The 19924-nt window shown below is 37.4% G+C and overlaps 1 protein-coding gene across 2 annotated transcripts in view; it reads left to right on the forward strand.

Annotated features, from left to right (window-relative positions):
* The window catches only part of CTNNA2 (catenin alpha 2), a 494091-nt gene that overhangs the window by 33387 nt on the left and 440780 nt on the right, over positions 1 to 19924 (forward strand). Inside the window, exon 2 of one of the 2 annotated variants that reach the window (XM_026846640.1) lies at positions 9511 to 9617. In XM_026846640.1, the coding sequence (XP_026702441.1) occupies positions 9516 to 9617 (102 nt within the window). In that variant the 5' untranslated portion in view covers positions 9511 to 9515. Of the gene's footprint in view, positions 1 to 9482; positions 9618 to 19924 lie in introns of those variants that run through there. The other variant, XM_026846641.1, reaches the window with a different exon arrangement.

The following is a 19924-nucleotide window of genomic DNA, read 5'->3' on the forward strand; positions in this document are numbered from 1 at the left end:
TTATGAATTTCTCAGAGGCAATTGATGAACAGATGAACAAATGCAGATACCAGCAACGAGGCAATGTTTGCATCTAGGAGTTGGTGGGAATGTTCAGAAGAGTTATTAATGGCCCTTAATATTAATTGCCAAGGAAAATGTCAACTGTGCTCCCACAGGGCTGTGTTTGAAAACAATCCTGTTTGATGTGTTAATTATGGAGTTGGAAAATGGAACAGCTCCTTCTCTGTAGTAGGGAAGCTCGTAGGCTTTGCAAGGGCGAGGAGAGACTTGTCATTCAGTATGTCACAGTGAAATTGTACAAGCTTTGGGCTGGTTGTATCTGTAGTTCAGATAACGAAAAGATTCTGTTCAGTGCAGGAAAATAATGTTGCATCTGTAGGAACAAGAGCAAAAAAAATCTTAATTAAAATAATTAATAGATAATTTAAAACTTAATGAAGGAGAAAGACGGGTGGAGATGATACTAGCAGTATGGCTGCTGTAGTGAAACTAGCAGAGAAATAGTCTCTTTCAAAAGCCAACCAAACCAAAAAAAAAACGCAAAAAAACCCACAAACCTTGAAGCTTTCAATCTCCATAGGGGGGAAAAAAAAAAAAAAAGTAAATTGTTTCATTTGAAGGTATCAATTGTTGATCTTGTGGAGTAAAGCGTTCTCCTTCAGAGAAGTGAAGAAAATCTGCCGGGAAATAGAGGTCATGTTAATTGTAGTTTCGAAGTATGCGGAATCGTGTCAAGGATACTTTCAATGAAAGGATGACCCCTACGTGCAGAAGTTTTCAAAGTCATGGTTACAGCCAAATTCAAGAACCTTTTTTTTGAAGAACTGTTGGAATTTGAGATACAAATTCTGTGTCACAAGGGGAGCAAACATGCGTATGTTTAAACCAAATGTGTAGTACTTCTCTGCTCTTATAAAATGTAAGCTGATATTACTAATGACAATTTAGTACAGTGAATAAAAATAGCAAGAGGTTAAATAGATTTAGTGTATAAAAGTTTAAATTTTTTCTGCAAGACATGAGATTGATGTTTCCTTAAGAAGGAACAGAACTTGCTAAGAACTTTGAAAAGTTATGGTTTTATTATTAAGAAGGATGGACATTTATGTAAATTGGTCATATTTACAATAATGTAAATGTCTTATACGGGTATTATTTTGCTATGTGTAGAATTTTGCTGTCATTTGGGGGGAAATATGCTGGAGGGAGAATGCAGCATGTAGGATCTTGCACCAAGGACCTGATTTAAAATAATTTGGTTTCCCTGGGCTTGCAGTATGACCCTATGTGAAGCAGCATCCCAGCAGCAGTGAGCTCAGAGGCTTTGATCACGTCCAGAACTCTGTGAGAAGACTTTTATTAGGAGGTACTGAAGAGCTGTGTGAATACAAAGCGATTTGTGGAAAAATCTGGGGTTGTACAGATGTGACTTGGCAATCCTTTGCTGCAGCTTGGGCTCCCTTTTGGTATGGGTTCCTTAAAATCTTCAATTTCACTAAGCATTTTAAGAAAATCCCCTACCTTGCGAGTTCTTATGAATAATGCAAGATAAAGCATTTGAAGATAGGACTTTTATGTATGGCTGTTGAAAATAGTTCTCAAGATTTTTCATTGCTTGCTCATCTTGGAGTAAATTACATTTTACATCAAGCAATTCTACTGCTAGTGTTTGTTAGAGTCAACAAGTATGAAACTTCCCCTAGATTTCATCCTTCCTACTGATAGCCCTCACCAGGTTAGTCATGGAGAACCTATCATTAGATTTTTAGGTGTTTTAAGAAGTGGGTTATTGTATCTAACATTGTCCTAGAGTGAGGATCTTCTACATAGTAAACTCCACCTGAGAGTTGAATTCATAGTCCAGCTTGTTGTCCCAGTGACCACAGATTGTCCTCAAATTCATTTTATATTTTGTTAAACCTTCTGAAGTGGGCCTTTGATGGACTGGATGCAACTCAAAGATGTTCTGGACCGAATGGGATGTAGGTTTGTACAACCACTGGCACATCGTGGGACCATGTTCCTCCTGAGCAACTCAGGCAATACTGATGTGAGCGTCCAGACAGATAGCCCGTAGCCGTGGATGTGTAAGCCTTTAAAATAGAATTATTTTTCTAAGCCATATAGTAGATATAAAAAAAATTTGGTCATTGCACACAAATAGTCTTTGCACGGAATTTTGAAGCATATTATCACTGATTTTAGTTAAAGCAGAAGAGGAAGCAGGTCATGCGGGTGGGTGTAGGTGGAACCTTTCTGTTCCACCACGCTGACCCTTACACTGCAGTTTGCACCTTTCCTGTGAGTTCTTCCTGGCCTCTTTGATTTCTGAAGGCAATTTGCCCTTCCGGCTCAGTCAGGTCTTGGTGTAGGCAGTTACCTCCAAGACTGAGCTGGTTAATGTGACTGAAAAGTGTGAATGACTCAGCCATTGCCTTTTTATAGCTTTCCTGTTTCTGGGTCAGGGCACTGCATGGTCACAGTCCCACTGTCTTTGTTACCAGAGTAATCCTCCCCTTGTAAGGCCTTTTTCCTCCTTAGCAATGGCTTATTGGCTACAAGTCGGAGTGCAAAATGGGCTGCTTCCATTTAAGAACTTTGTTTTGTGGAGGCCAGACCAGAATCTCAACGCAAAGTGGAGGTGGAGGGTTCGCAGAAGGGGAGAGGGCTGTGAATCCAAAAGAAGTTGAGAACTTAGTAAAGCTCGAATTAAAAATTCTCTGCGTGGTTAAGCTTGGGAGTAGGACCTAAAGGTTTATTTTGCCTTATTTTTAAATGCCAAAGTTTTAGGAAAGAAGAGAAAAAAAACCAATTATGTCAAAAACTTGTTGTTTGAACATGTGGAGATGGATATTCCTCCAAAACATCCTGTTCCTTTTTTTTTTAAAAAAAAAAAAAAAAAAAAAAAAAAAAAAAATATATATATATATAAAATATCTTTCTTTCATATTTCTCCTTTTATTAGGAAAGATGATGGGAACTGCCCATGTCAACTCTGATCGTTTCACCCTGATCTGCTGGAGGCTGTACTGGGCTGTCATTGACTAATGATAGGTTCTTTTACCTGAAGAAATGGATGTTTTTATTCCTTTTTTTCATTGCTTTCTTACTCCTTATTGATAGTCTCTATCTTATTATCATTTTCTCTTTTTTTCCCCTTTTTTGCAATTGTTATGTGCTCATTCTTCTCTCTGTCCTTCTGTCTCTACTTGTATTCTTGTATTAGTAGAGACTGATCATGGGCAAATGGATTGAGAATAGTGTTGGAAACCAGGCTCCCTTGAGTATCAGAGATCTTACAACAGCACTTTACTCAGGTCAAAAAGTACATCTGCATTACTCAGTATTCACAGAATTATCTCGGTTGGAAAAGCCCTTGCAGCTCCTCCAGCCCCACCATGACCCTCCCCCTGACCGTTCCCAACTCCCCCAGATCCCTCAGCGCTGGCTCAGCCCGACTCTTCAACCCCTCCAGGGATCCCGGGGACTCCCCCCTGCCCTGGGCAGCCCATTCCAACGCCCAACAGCCCCTTCTGCACAGAAATCCTTCCTCAGAGCCAGCCTGACCCTGCCCTGGGCAGCTTGAGGCCATTCCCTCGGGGCCTGGCGCTGGGGCCTTGGCTCCAGAGACTCATCCCCCCTCTCTGCCCCCTCCTGGCAGGGAGTTGCCGAGGGCCAGGAGGTCTCCCCTCAGCCTCCTCTTCTCCAGACTGAACCCCCCCAGTTCCCCCAGCCGCTCCCCAGCAGACCTGTGCTCCAGACCCTGCCCCAGCTCCGTTGCCCTTCTCTGGCCACGCTCGAGTCATTCAATGGCCTTTTTGGGGTGAGGGGCCCAGAACTGAACCCCCTCAGCGAGGGGCGGCCTCCCCAGTGCCGAGCCCAGGGCTCAGATCCCTTCCCTGTCCCTGCTGGCCACACCAGTGCTGACACCAGCCAGGATGCCGTTGGCCTCCTTGGCCCCCTGGGCACACTCTGGCTCACATTCATCTGGCTAAATAATATTGAAGATAAATGTAAGGTAACAGCAGAATCTCAGCTATTTATACCACCAGGTATCAGTGCAGTCCTCTGCCAGCCAGATCAGCCAAGTGGTGGGGTTTCTAGGACTGGGTGTGCTACTGGTATTTCTAATGTCTGAGCTGGTTAGTTGTGTGCTTCAGCCTACTCTGTACCCATATGAGGTAATTCAGAGCTGGCTTGTACATCTCTAATGTCACGCTGTTATACTCCGTAGGCATTCTCAAGTGTAAAACCATTCAAGTATTTAGATTTCTAGCTCCCAGTGAAGCATATAAATGCGTCTGTGAAGTCAGTCAGAATTTTCCTGTATCTGTCTCAAGTGATTGTGTATCCTGCTGTAAGGAATTCCATATTCTTCACATAAAGTCTGTCTCTGTGTAGAGAGGTGTTTGTTTTGACATGGTTCTCAATCTTAAGGATGCAAACCAAGAAAGCGCAGGCTGTCTGTCGTTCACTTTCTCAGTCATCTTAAACAAGTTTCTGTCCGTGCTGCTGCTGAAAAAGCAGTTCTGTCCTCCCCTTCACCTCTGCTGCACTATTTGGAGATTTACTTGTTCCTGGTGCTATCACGCACGTGGCTCCAAAGTCAGGCAGGGAACTGAAAACTTGGTTTTCTTCTGCTGGTTTAGTTAGTGTTCAACCAGGTTATGTTCTTACACACTTACGAAGTGCAAGGGATAGAAACGTGCAGGGAGAGCTGAACTGACCTCTCCACTGTGGAAGATCAGGCCAGTTTAAAGCATGTTTGGGGTGCCTCATTGGTCTGGATGTAGGGACTGTAAGCCAAGCTGGGAGAAAAATTTGTAAAGCATAATTTATTTTTTTTTAGTCCATATAAATCTCTTGATATATTAGGGCTATTATACATTTAGTATTTGGAAACAAGGGTTAAATTATTCTTTTGCCTTTTGCTTCCCCTCCACTTACGGGCTTTCTACCTTGCTGGGCATCTTTCTTACCAGTGAAGATCCTTTTTTGCCTTCTAGTAGAAAATATACATTGGAAGTACAGAGTTGTGCAGCCAGTATTGCCAATCTAATATTGCCATCAGATTAATCCTACAGATTTGCTATGAATCAGGTAGAATGGGTTTTTCCTTTATTCATTATGAAATGTTTAGCATCTTTCTTTCATGTCTGCAGTGTTCTGCGTTGCAGATGTGAACTGGACCAACAACTGGAGGCCTGTTCTAGTCTGGCAGTGTTTATATTTCTAAAAATAATTATCAGTTTGCTTCATCAAATTTTGCTTTTGGTCCTGTAGAGTTAAAATATTTTTTTCTGTTATGTTTATGGTGCAGCGTAGAGATAAGATGCACTGTCACTTGTGAGCGGCTTTGCACCATGAACATCTGTGTAAATCACAAGGAAAGCAGATCTTTTGTAGAAGGAAACAGTACGTTGTTGCGTGATAGACAAACAAGTAATTTCACGTGCAGAATAGCTTGGGTTTGGTCCCAAAAAGTAAAATTCTGCTGTGTGAAAATGTTGATGGCAATGGTGGTTGTGGGGGTTAGATTTTTGGCGACTTATGTTAATGAAGAATTCCACTAACATGGATTTTTGCTCTAATATAGGAATCCACTCTAATAATTTGTTGACTAAAGTGAATACTTACTTTCTTTACAGATAGGCTTTGAAGACAGACTGCATAAACAAATGTTCACACTGAAGGAGAGTTGCTGGGCTGGGTAGAGACATTTCTGTACTGCTGTATTTCAGAAAAAACTAAAAGCTTGAAACCAAGAGACAGACATATTTTGTCACGTCCTCAAGGAAGAAAAAGCACAGTTAGGTCATAGATTTCCTTAAATATATTTGTGAAAAAGTGTGGAGCTAGTCATCTGTACACTTCTTTAGCAGTATTATTACAGTGTTATTAATGTATTTTCCCTGTTTAATAATATCAAATTTCAAATTCAGTTAATGATCACAGTCTGCCAGTTGATAAGACATATAAGCAACAGAGATTATGTTTAGCTGAAGTTTAGCTGAAGTTCTAAAAATGTTTTCTTAATTCTGCAATCATAAAACCAGCATGTGAATTATAATTCAGTGAGATTTACCCCAAAGAAAAATTGGTACGTTTTTCTAAATTACAGAGGTTGGAACTTAGATGAGAAACCTAATTTCACTTTTTGAATAAAGAAGAGATTGTTTTCCAGGTATGTTCTGAGCATTTAAAAAAAAAAAAAAAAATGACAAGAAGTTGCAAACTCCAAGGGAAAGCAACAAAATTAAGCTATGTAAGAAAATAGTGGATATGTCTTGTCTAGAAAGTAATAGGAAAAGGGATTTCTTTTACTTATAGCTACTACCGTTTTCTTCTGTCTATCGTAATACACTTTGATCCTTATATGAAAACTGTTATGGGATGCCATTAACCTTAGCTCACACAGGTTATCTTCCTCATAGGTACTGCACAACCCCAAGCCAGGTATAAGCTATGAAAGAATTTATGTTTTCAGTGAAGTATTTAAAGCTAATAGTTTGGGGATATACGTGGTCAAATGGTCGTAAGATACAGTTAGCATCCTTGCCTTTATCCAGCTGAGCAGTCCCCATTCACCTGTTCAGTCTGGGAAGATCATTGTAGAAATGTCAAGGAAGAAATATTCCATCTATTCACATACATACGCTTGGGCAGGTAACTTCTTCTTAGTCTTTTGTCATTTAAAATTGCTGTTGTGACAGCAGCTGGAGAAATGTCGAGGAAAATGCACTAATTTGACTTTTTAATTTTACTTTTGTGGGGTAGATTTTACTGCAAATGAAAAACTTTGAGGTTTTTAATAAGTCTTTTCCTTGTATGTATCCTTTTTAGAGGTGAAAACATTTCTCACCCTTTCATATTGAATTTTGAAGAACGTTGTTTTTTTTTTTTCTATTACTTAGTAAAGGTTGAAACTGAGGTCATAGTCTAATTGAAACAACTGGTCATCCAGGCTATCTTTTGTGTTACCCACACTATTGCCATCTGCTGAAATTAGTTTGCTTTTGTAGACTTTAGACTATATTACAGCTTTGAATACATTTTTTCTATAAGGAGAGGTGTGTGAGTACCCATATTAAGAGTGAAGAAAATTGTTCTTATTAGAAAGAAACAATATCTGACACATTTAAAAATATCATAAATCATAAATTATTGACTAGAATAATTGTCTAGTTAAAACATTTTTTGAACACGGAGGCCAACTGGAGTAGCAACCATCTTTCAGAACCTGTTTCTTTTTTTTTTATATAAAGACACTTAGACATTGTCTGCTGGAAAAATGAGGATAGCTCCCACATTAACCATGTTTACAGCAACTAGAGACTGTCTCATAGTTTTCCTTAATCACATGTATGGGTGTTTTCAGCACTGTAAAACATGAAGCCTAATGATTTTTTGCAGAGGAGTGGAAACTGAATAATAGCAATTTTAGCACACACTAGATATTATCGGATAATTCTGCCCCCAAATGTTTGCAAATGAGAGGAGGCTGAGGGCTGGTTTTATGTGTGTGATTTATAAATGCATTGATTAGGGAGTTCTGATACGCCTCTCTTTTCGAGTTTTAAGTTGTCTGCAAGTAACACAGTGAAAAGCTTTTGCAGACTGTGAATAAATTTTGCATAGACTTATTAGCCTGTTAATTTTTGAGTGATATTAATTAGTCAAGACATTCTCCTGAATAAAGCAGTAGAACTAATTTTGTATATACTGGATAATGTTGCTAAGTACTGAATACATACCTGATTGAATTAAGCTTTAAGTGGATTGTTATGCAAGGACCTCTAGCTGAACTTTTGATTTTTTGTTCACTGAATTGTGATTTTGTTTTGTTTTTGTTTTTTATTACTGAAATTAGCCTGTCAGATAAACAGAGTTTTTTTTGAGAAAACAATTTAAAACATTTAGGATATTATATACAGAGGGCTTGATTTGGATCTCACGCAATGTACAATATGATATTATTGGTTTGCATTTCCCTGCTAGAGTTCTCATAGAGTTTGAGGTATATGGAGCTTCTAATTTTTTGTTTTATTTGTTTTAAAAGATGAACATATTTTTAAATGAACATATTTTTTATGAAAATTTCTGTCTTTTTTTTTTAATGGCCAAGTTAGTATATGTGTGGCATTGCTTGTCAGCAAATACTTATATCACTTTCCAGCTCAGTGGGGAGCATTGTATGTCTCTCACAACCTGGCAACCTGAAAGCTGGATTTTTCTGTATCAGAAATTTCAAAAATGAAGGCAACTGCCTTGAAAATTTCATGAAAATCTGAAATGGCAAATAAAATGACAGCAACTTGCTGTTGCCTTTGGTTTACACCATGTTTAAGCTTTTTAAGAATAAGATGGTCTGGAAAATCCTTTTTCAAATGAGTAGTACTGGTTTTGGTGCAAAATTTCAAAATCATGAATACTGTGAAGTTTTACTTGAAAAGCTGAACAGGCTTCTTGAATTGGTTGTGTTCCATGTGTTGGTGGGCTGACCATTACTGGCTACCAAGTGCCCACCAAGCCGCTCTATCACTGCACATCTTCAACTGGATGGGGGCAGAAAATAGGATGAAAACCTTGTAAGTGGACATAAAGAGAGGGTGATCATTTACCAGTTAGCATCATGGGCAAAACAGGCTTCACCTCACCCCTTCACTCCTGACTCTTTGTCTTCATTGCCTCTCCTGCTGCGAGCATTGCAGGGGGAATGGGGAACGGAGGTTGCAGTCAGTTCATAAAGTTTCTCTCTGATGCTCCTTCCTCAACGCTTTTCCCCTGCTCCAGCGTGGGCCCTCTATGTGGGCTGCGGTCCTTCAGGATAAACCTGCTGCTGTGTGATCTCTCCGTGGGATGCGCTTCCTTCAGGACATACCTGTCTGCTGTAGTGTTGGGTACTACATGGCCCATGCACTAATATCTGCTCCAGGGTGGCCCTCCATGGGCTGCCTCACCGTGGTCTTCTCTGCTCTGGTGCCTGGAGCACCTCCTCCCCCTCCTCCTCTGACCTTGGCGTCTGTGGGATTGTTTCTCACGCTTTCTTTACCTCATTTCTCACGCTGCCAGGCAGCGTTTTGTCCTCTCTTAAATGTGTTTTCCCAGAGGTGTGACACCATCACAGATGGGCTCAGCTATGTCCTGTGGTGGGTCCAGTCGATCCAGCATGGGGCAGCTCCTGGCCTCTTCTGACAAAGCCCACCTTGCAGCCCCCCGCAGCCAAAACCTTGACACGTACACCCAACATAACACGTATGCTGCATGATAGGGTATCTATTCTTAAGGTGTATAGGAGATAAAAAAATTCTGCATATAAATGTTTAAGCAGTCAGTGGATGTGGCACCTGGGAGTTCTGGGGAGTTGAGGAACACTAGTAAGGTTATGGAGAAGTTTTTTATATGTGAATGGGAGCAGCACATATGCTATTCCCTAAATAAATTATATGCAGTATTTGGATATTACACTAATAATTTTAATGGATGTTGTAATTTTGTCTGTTGTAGGGAGTATGACTTCTGCAACGTCACCTATCATTTTGAAATGGGACCCCAAAAGTTTGGAAATCAGGACTCTCACAGTAGAGAGGCTATTGGAGCCACTTGTTACCCAGGCAAGTATCTTCAATTTTCTTTGCTTATTCCTTTAGCCTGATGCTATATTTACTCATTTTACATAATTACCTTAATAAACTTTGATAATAAAAACTTGAATACTTTTTGTTCGTGATATCTAGTGGAAATCTCTGTTCAAACATATTTAGAAGTTCTTGTTCTAAATAATTTATAACCTCAAAGTGTGAGTGGGAATACAGTAGAAACAACTATTTACTTATGTTTGTCTTGTAAAAGCAGTTTAGAAATTCATGAAACATTAAATTTAAGGCAGGGATCTGAGTACATTTTCTTGGTTTGTTATTATACCATGGAAGAAAGGTTCATGTTAAAAACAAGCAAAACCAACCAAGCCAAATAAAGAAACTTCAAACCTGCTTCATTTGATGCTGTGATCAGTTGGGAGTATATGCTTAACCAATTACCTTTCAACTGAGTAAGATTTGCTATTAGAAGTGAAAACATTTGTCCAATATTATAAGAGCAAAATGAAAGTGATGTTAGGTAACATGTATAGTGTATATAATAGTGTTATCCAGCTTTTAATCAGGTAGACCAGTTTATTTATTGTCAGAGAAAAATCTTTATATATTTATGCACATCCATGTTTCCTGTGTCGGTACAAATGTCCCCGTGCTGTGTGTGCATACACAGGGGCAGGAGCTGTGTGGTCCAGAGAAATATGATGGTAGACTTCGAAGTTCTGTCACTGTCAGTGCGATTTGCTGAGTCCGTGGCTTGGTGCCATTCTGTCCCTGAGTTGCCATTAATAATGGGAAACAGGTTACGTAATTTTCTTCTAGCAAGCTTCAAGATGGGTAGCCCCATTATTTAAAATATACACACAAGTAGTTTTTCTTGTAGGAATGGTCATTGCATTAAAAATCAAACCCAGCTAACCTTATCTGTCCCATCCACCTGTAACTAACAATTTCCTTGTAGACATTGTGGATCTTGAGGTTGATCCGCTGGACAGAAATGTAGGCCTTCATCTGAGTGTGAGACCAGACTTGATGTTTTTGTTCTCGGAATAAAACAGAGATAAACTATAAAACACTAGTTCTTTAATTCCTCAAAAATGATGTGTCTGTATGGTTCCTATGCTCCGTACAGGAGTCACCTTTCAAAGAAATTACACCTATTCTTCTTTCTTTTTGAAGAGAATTATTTTTCTCTTTCTACAAATTATTTTTGGACACGAAACTCCAACAATATACACAAATTTACAGGCTCATGTTTCATTTCTAATAGCTGCTGATAACATGGCAATTAGCTTACATTATGAACCTTGATGATTTTGTTGTTATGGAAGATGGACTAAATTCCCAAATTCCTTTTGATGCCAACCGAACACAAGGTTATGAGCTCTGCTATTCTGATCCTGGTGTTGGTGTAGGAAGTGAAACTGCTGTGAACCATGATCTGCTGTGAAAAGAGCAAATTACTGAGTCTTCCGTGAGTGAATTTCATGTTTTCCTTTCCTTTTGTTTTATTTTTCCAACACCTCGCCCAGAAAAGAGAATACTTTATCCAAGAAGTGGAAGTACCGTTGTAGTTTCATAGTTTCTCAAGTTGCTTGTGTTAACTTTTGTTTTAGCTAGATTTATGTTTGATAGCACACTTCAAAAACTATAAATAAAGAAATTACAAATTGAACTACAGGACAGGGATTTTTTTTTTTTTTTTTTTTTTTTTTATGAAGAACAGTCTATTTCTATTTTAGCAGTTTGTCAAGACTAGAGAAAATAAAGTACGGTCAAGAGGGGCTAGAGAAATGTTGGGCTATTATTTTATTCAACATTTATGAATATTTCCATTCTGATTTCTTCATTTCATAGGTTTCTAGATAGTACAGACATATAAAACCCCCTTTTTGAACACGTAATTTTTTTTTTTTAATTAGAGAAATAAGTAGTTTTACATGCTGTGCTCTACTTTGAATCCACTAACTTATGTTTGACTACAGCATGTTGTTCTGAGCCACACAAACGTAATCACGAAAGTTTCAAGTGATGGGAAATGTGCTACCTTCAGATTGTGTTTATCTGGTGCATTTTTAGCTTAAGTTATTCAGCTGCTCTTTCTGTTTTTCTCAGATAAGTTAACGACCATCCCGGTTTAAAGGCTTTTTGCTTTTTCTGATTAAAATTGCATATTCGGTCTGGTCAAGGCAAGAATAGTATCTCGTTTGCCTCTGTGTGGGCTTAGATTGCAATCTGCCTGTGCAGTGACTACCTCCACAAGGTACCATGCGCACATTCCACATGCAAACATTTGAATCTCCTTAAAAAGTTTCAAAGCGCTTTCCTTCCTACGGAGAACATCTCATTTGAAAGTTTATCTTGACAAATAAATAAACACATAAATATTTAATCCCTGTTCAGTTTGAACTCTGAAGTCCACTGTAGATTCATAAGAGCTGCTTAACACGGAAATCACAGAGATGTGAAGTTCTTCTGTAAGACATAAAAAACTAGGTGGCTGGATAGAAGAGAGAGATTTAATGGCCACAAAATGCAACAGAACCGTGCTGCACAAGTTGTGATCAACCTGATCTGACTTTGAAGGCAGCCCTTCTTTGTCCAGGAGTTTGGAGTAGATGACACCCTGAGGTCCCACACAGCCAAAACTATTCTGGTTCTGCCATTTCTAGCACCACCAAGACAAATTCGTGTTTTATTTTGGCATTTGCACTTGAATATTTAGAGTATCCTCTTGTTCTCCAAGCTGTGTATGATTTTGGAGAATACTTGAATAACCAGAAATGTTTGTATATAAGTCTTTGGGCTCAAAAAATGATAATCAAGCCTTTTGTATCTCTGTGTGTGGGGGTGTGTAATAAGGTTCTGAACTCAGTGTATATATAGGCACATGAGTGACAGACCTTCAAATAGTGGTGCATCCACTGATTTCTACTGAAATTTTGGGAAGTAATACAGAGATGTGATGCGGGTTTGAAAAAGAACACCTCGGTGAGTCAGGAGAATGGTGCATTAAAACTGAATTTTAGACAAGCTCCTTAGTGTTCCAGATGAGAAAATATGGATAACCTATGAATTGATTTAGGAGAAATTATAAGACAGGAAAGTTGTCTGAGCTGGAGGCAAAAACAAACAAACAAAAAATAATCCATTAGCTAGCTGATCATGAGAATGCATTAGAAATGACAGAACTGCATTTAGTCTAGGAAGCCCTGAATTAAAAAACTTATTAAAACTTTCTCTGGCTGTCAGAGATGTAAGAATGTTGGAGCTTGCTGAGGAACCCATTTTCCCAGTGCTTGTTGTCATGCTTAAAGAGTAACAGATATGCCCTGCCACACGTCTTCTATCATATTACCTTTACAGAGATTTTATAAGAAACACATGATGGAACAATTTATTAGAATTTCTGTTTTCAACAATATTGAATTAGTAATATATTTTTTTTAATTTTTTTATTTTTTCCTGGCTTCAGTGTCATAAATTAGCTAAAAGTATAAGGTAATTGTATTGATTGTTAGTTTTGTCTTCTGACAAAACAGCTAACCTTTTACTCTAAATCTTAAATCTTTTAATTCTATGAAATCTTTACAAGGAAATGTATAACTGAAATATATCCTCAAGGGTTCCTGCCTCTTATTCTCGCCTTCATGCGTAGTAACCAAAAAGGATTACAACTTTATTTGTTGGACTGTAGATAATTTTCATAAGAAAATTAAATTTTTAGGAAAAGCTTAACTGCCACTACATGATATTTTATGTGTAGCTGAAAAATAGCACTTGTGGAGGTTGGCCATAATGACTCAGGGAATACTGTTTTGTGTGGTTTGTGTTTTTTTTCTTTTGTTGTTGTTGTTGTGGATTTGTGTAATAATTACATAGAAATATGAATAGAAGAGATATATGTTAAGGAGAGAGAAAAAAGCCAAACAACCCAAAACTCAATCATAAACCAGCAATTGTTTTTTGAAAGACAACAAAAGTACTCATGTGTGAACACACATACACAACTTGTTCATCTTTTCATATAATTTTTGAAGATAAGATTTGTTCTTATGATGAGATTTCAATTTTCTAATGTCAGTCAGCGGTCTTCTTGTTACTTTTTCCCAGGTATTTTAAATAGAATTGTGGCTGTTATATAAATGTGTCTTTTTATCAGACTAATGGAGCTGTCGTGTTTTTTAGCATCTTTAAATTTTTGGACTATTATGTATTATTACACAATTTTAACAATAACACAAATACTGGTGAGTGTTCCTGTAGCAGGTTTTTCATGACTGTGTTTTCCTTCAGTATGAAATATTTTTTGTCCTAGGTTGGCTGTGGAGAGATGATTCTCAATTGCAGTGCATGTTGTGGGTTTTTTTTGTTTTTTTTTTTTTCCCCCCAGTAAATGTAAGTTGCCCATTACAGTAGCTTAGAATGAAATAATATGTCATAAAGCAGGCAAAAATAATTGATTAGTAATTTTGCATTTTTTGATATAGTATCACTTAGTAAAATTAAGTAGTTATATCTATAAAATAAATCATTAGATAAAATTCCAAATAGTTGTGATTAGTGCAATTTATTTAGAAAATCATAATAATTATGGCTGATGTTATACCTCATGAGCTTTTGCCTAATCTAATCCCTTGTGAAGTGTATTTGGAAAATGGTCCAATTTCTATATTGCCATGAGAAATATAAATATACGCCCAACTGTACCAGCTAACTGGATATTATTTACATTCAGTGAACCCTGTTATTGCATTTGAACCCTAAATCTCATGCACCAACTACTCTCCACAGGAAATATATTATTGCTTACTATTGTCGGGGAGCTGCAGCTGAACCACACCCATGCACGTACACAGATGGTTTTCCTTTCGGAGGGTTTGTGAATGTGTATGCATTTTTCTAACAATTTTGAGAAAAATTGAGCAACTGGTAACGGAGCACTGTATGCGTGATACACGTTCCACTTGTTTTAGTAATTGCTCAGAATTTTTGAGCAATTTTTCTATTTGATAGCTGGATGCAGCTGAAGTCATCTTCAAGTTGGATCTGATGCAAAATTGAATGATAAAGGCTTTTTTTTTGATCATTCGAGCTCAATTCAGCCATGCAACAAGGTCAATATTGTTTTAAATTGGTTTTACTTGTACAAGACTATTCTCCCAGTGTGAAGTTAATTCCTGTTTAAGCTCTCTATCACAGCACTCCCAGGTCTGTGGCTTTTCTGGGAGTGCAGGAGGTTGGATGGCACATCAGTCTTCTCTGGCATGGGCTAATTAGGTGATGGCAATTTGTTTCAGGGAGTCGAAGCGGAATCCAATCAGAAAATGAACATGGAATTTTTCTTTTCTAACTGAAATTGAAGTTTAAACATTATTTAAGAAGTTACTCCATTGAATAGGAACAGAATCCACTTTACTTTCTCCAACATTATGCTATGTATTGCTTAAAATAATTTCTGAACTAAAATCTAGTAGATACCTATTTACTTGAGGGTGGTTTGTTTTTTCATCCATTAGATTCTTCAAGAAACATTTGCTTCATTCTGGCCAGCACTGTTTCTTTGTCATCAGATTTACTAACATCTTTGCCTCTCTGCCAGCTCTAGTTGGGATCTTCTCAGTATGGAGGCTTTTTGTGCTGGCTAAGAGAACCTTTAGCTAAATTTCATCTTTTCTATTTTTATTCTCCCGTTTTTGAAAATTGTTGACTATTTATAGTATGTAGTGTCCTGTAAGGTCTGGACCTTGTCAGTCTATGCCTCCCAGTGATTTTATTTGCTGTTTAAAGGTGTTTATGTATGTAGTTGTACTTTTGAGTTTATGCATATGCAGGTTAGCATTTTCTGGGGGAGAATGAGGACTTGGAGGGCTTTAGGGTTCATCTGATACTCCTATGTTCTGTTTTTATGGAATAATGGTGATTAAACTCAGAGCAATGCAATGCGATGTCTACTTTCTCTTCTGTTCTGCCACACAAGCCAATGTGGAAGGATGGTGAGAAAATTTGTTACTGGTGTATCATAGGTGGAAACAGAAGTTATGCATGAGTATCATAGGTGTGCAGTAAATGTTGACTGGAAGAGCTTATGGCTAGAATGAACCTACTCTACTGTGTAATTCTTTGTATTCAATTCTAGATTTTTCATCCGTTTGGAGACTCTTCAGTCTTGTTCATCATTAGCACATTTTTAGTGATTCAGGGTTACCAGACAGTGTTTTTGACTTTATGTGGTATTGACAAAACCATTTTGATCACAGTTTAGCTTGAGCATTTACTGCTTTGACTCTGCGGTCTGACAGGTAGCCTGACCTCATGAAGCAGTGAAGTGCAATGAGTATGTTCTGAGAAGGAATGTGCTGCATGTTTTTGCTAATACAGTGAATGAATAAACTGTCTGATGCAGTCGTGTACATTGTGTCATGTTCTTTACTACTAGATGAGCAGAAGACAGGTGCTTTTTCCCACCTACAGAGCTGATCTCACAAATTGGGAGCCATCTGTATTCTTGAAGTTGGACTCTCTGTTTGGGCTTAGGCTTCTGACATCTTGTCATCAAAGCCAAACCAAGAGAATAGGCACAGGGAATAAATATGTATGTAATGATAATAAGACATACACCATGTAGAAACAGAGATTTATGTGTGCACACTAAGTTAACCACTCAACCCCAAACCTCATTGCTTGGCTATCAGGGATACCAGTTGTCCTTACAATGAACCTGAGTTTGAACTTCAGGAGAGAGAGAACTGCTGAAATGTTTCCTCCATCATGGCTAATTAGAGTGGACTCAGAATGGGACTAGTGTCTTGAATGAGAAGAAATACAATACAAACGATAACAAGAAAAGGCAGATAGCTGAGTATCAAGGTAGAGTAAACATTGAGAAGTGTCACAGGTTTTCCAGTTGCATTTCCATTGCAAGAATGAATGAATTGCAGTGGAGAGATCCGGGAAGGAGGGACTTGGATGAATCGTTCCTATAAGCGTAGGGCATTCATCAGGGAAGAATTTGTGCAAGAAATTGCACAGCTGAAGCCTGGGTGAGTCCCTGATATCGTCTTCATCCTGTCTCCTGAAATAGTACAGCCTGGAGTTTTAAAACTTGGCCATCCATTTTCCCAGCTGTATTCTTTTCTTGCATACGGTTTTCTTACAACTGTTTTATCTAAGAGTTTTCAGAAAACAGTGTTCTTGCCTGGGACTTCCAAACTCTGAGCAAGAAGATCAAACTAATATGAATAATTATTGTAATATCTTTCTTCTACTTGTGTCCTTGAAGATGTACAGCAAGATGCAGTGAAGCAGAGCTGAGCCTTTTTCTGTCTTCAAACGTACAACTCAGCAGGTTCTTAACAATCCTGTTCATTTAATCAGGGTCATCGCTGTAGAAGGGGAAACATCCAAAGGTTTGAGGGAAAATTGGCTTCAGTTGCATTTTTAGTTGGTTTTTTTGGTTTGCTTGAAAAGCAGTTATATGGTTTGGGTTTTTTTCAGCATATCTTGTGAGCGACATGTCACTTTGAAAAATTCTCACGGTCAAGAAATGTATTGGCAAATTACAGCCTTTTATGTCACAAATGCTAATTAAAGCAAGATAGTTATATCAGCTTGTGTTTTAAAAGATGATTGCGTAGTTAATAGCTGGTGGCCTTGTTACAAAAGAAATAATAGATTTTCATTTTGGTTGATAAGCAAATTCTGGTTTGTATCATAAACTTTTACTTACTAAAAGTGTTTGACATTCTTTTCCCAGTTGTTAAAAGACTTCAAAATTATCGCAGCATATGTAACTGCTAATATAATAATTCATATAAATAGAATGGTTCTAAGTCTAGGACATCTTTGTAATGTAATTGAGTGCTTTAACAGGGGGTTAACTTGAAAAAAAAATATTTTTAATATCACCAAATGAGAATCGAACGGATTAACAACAAATAATGTCAGTCACATCTTGTGTGTGAGCAAGGCGTTGGTATGGTTTGTTAAGCAGCAACATCAAAAGAGCTGTTATGATATCCAACTGAATGTCAGCTCATAGTAGCAAAACATAATATCATCCTTAAGTGGATCAGCTGGTGAGTATAAAGTAAATTTAGTGAGGCAGTATTATTCTTATAACATAACATTAGTAAGATTACCATTGGAAGCTTTCCACATTCTCAAAAAAAAAGATGTTGACAAATTGGAAGGAGATCAGAGAATTATGTGAATGGTATGAGTTTTGTCTTTTAATGGCAGACTGAAGACTTCCATTTATATGCAGCTCATCAGTAAAAAGAAATTGTCTTAAATTAACTGGCAGTATAGATTTTAAGACTATTTTTGGTGGCACTTACAGTGTAAATAATATTCCAGAATTAATTTAAACTAAATCCAAATATGGGATTCACATCCTAAAATTAAGGCATCCCAACATTAAACGTATTTGGTAGGAATTTTGGAGTAAGTGCTTACGTGGGAGTAGGCTGTAGTAAGTTAAGAGTTATTATGATCTTAACCAGTAGACATTTATGTATCAGTAAAAAGTTTGGGTGTGGGTTTTTGTGTTTGGTGTTTTTTTTTTTTTTTTTTTTTTTTTTTTTTTTTAATTTGTTTGGTTTTGTAGTTAAGGGTTTTCTTAATCTGACAAAATCCTCTGTCTGGAAACAGAAGCGATAAGTAAATATAAATAAATTCTAAATAACAATATAAGCTGGAATAATTATCCTAGAATGGTGGGTAAGTCAGTGCTGCCAGAATCTTTGATTAAGAACTGGATATGTTTTTGAAAGACATGATTTAGGTCTACCAGGAATTATAAAACCAAGAAAAGACTTACTGGAAGACTTCTTGCTTTATGAATCAGGGTAGAAGCAGGAGCAGGATTGCTTGTTTTCTGCCCTAGATCGGATTTGCCAGGAGAAAGGGAAAATAGATACACAACCCGTGTGATTAAATATGTATGCTTTAATGACTTCGGAAGCAATTTGGATATTAAAGTTTGTAATCCGTCTTAGCTTCATTCTTGAGAGCAATGTAAAAATCTTACTCGCTTTCTTATTTTTCATTAACTTAATCTGCTGTATGTCATCAATCTGCAAAAGTTAGAGAGGCTACAAAATAATCTTGATTACGAAAAAGAATACGCTAATTACAAGATTTTGCTTTGAGGTGTTAATGAACCTAATTATAATAGATCCACGTTGTGAAAAGCAATGGCAATTTTCCTTCCATTTCCCTTCAACATGTATTTCTGAAGATTGACTGATTTATTTGCAGTTCAAAGAATTCATGGCACCGATATGTGGATATTTTTTTTTTCCCACCTCCCCATGTTAATTTCTTTGGAATATTGATTTTGTTGGATGTGCACCTTTGAATGGATCCAATTAAATATTTTAGTAATCTTTGAATATTTTATAAAATCCGTAGTACGGAACTAGAGAAATCTGAGCTTTTGGTATATTTTAAACAAGACATTCATTTTCAGCCAGAGAAATTTAGAAATGTATTGCAGTTTTGCCTTAAGCACACGGTCTAAATTACCATATTTAGTTTCCTGTTTGGGAAATTAATTTTTAGTATGTCTTCCCACAACCTCATAAGTGGTTGGTGTTCTTGAATAATATGCATCTGAGCCACAAATGCTCAGATTGTGAAGAAATGTCGTCTTCTACTTGTCTCTTCCAGTGGGAAGGCTAATATTTTCCTCTTTATGCACTGAAGTTTGTCTTATTCAGTATATTTCTGTGTACTACTACAGTCATTCAGTACTCATCAGTGAGACTTCTCACACCTTTTACTACTGTATAATGGGGGTATTAAGCATATGTAACTCATGCTTAGCATATTCAGCACAGTTGTGCTCAATATTGTGCCGATAACCTTTGAAGAATACTCAAGCAATATTGCTCTGCTGAGTAGAAATTTTTCCTTTTTGTAGGTATCTGTTTTTTAAGAATAAGTCTTTTTAAAACCCTAAATGAAGTCAGTACTAGAATTTTCATTCTCATTTAGTTTGTTGGGTCACAGTGGAGCAATGGGCTAGTTGGTTAAATTTTCACTCTTGGCTGATAGCACATAAATAAAAGGGTACACAGCAGTAAAACATAATCATCACAAAGTAACCCTGGCACCTTATTTTATGTGAATGTTTTTCTTCAGAAATTAGTTTTAAAGGTGAAAGTAGATGGAATTCATTATAAATACTATTTTAAACCAAGAAATACAGCTGAATTTTAACTTAAGAAACTGTTAGTGCGGAAGAAGATAAACCAAAAAAAATTATTCACCTGATAAACGTTACTGAAGACATGACTCTTCAGACTGCACTCAGTCTGCTC

This window comes from Athene cunicularia (assembly GCF_003259725.1).
Source record: "Athene cunicularia isolate RWA chromosome 4 unlocalized genomic scaffold, athCun1 chr4_part1, whole genome shotgun sequence".
In the NCBI taxonomy this organism is placed as follows: Eukaryota; Metazoa; Chordata; class Aves; order Strigiformes; family Strigidae; genus Athene; species Athene cunicularia.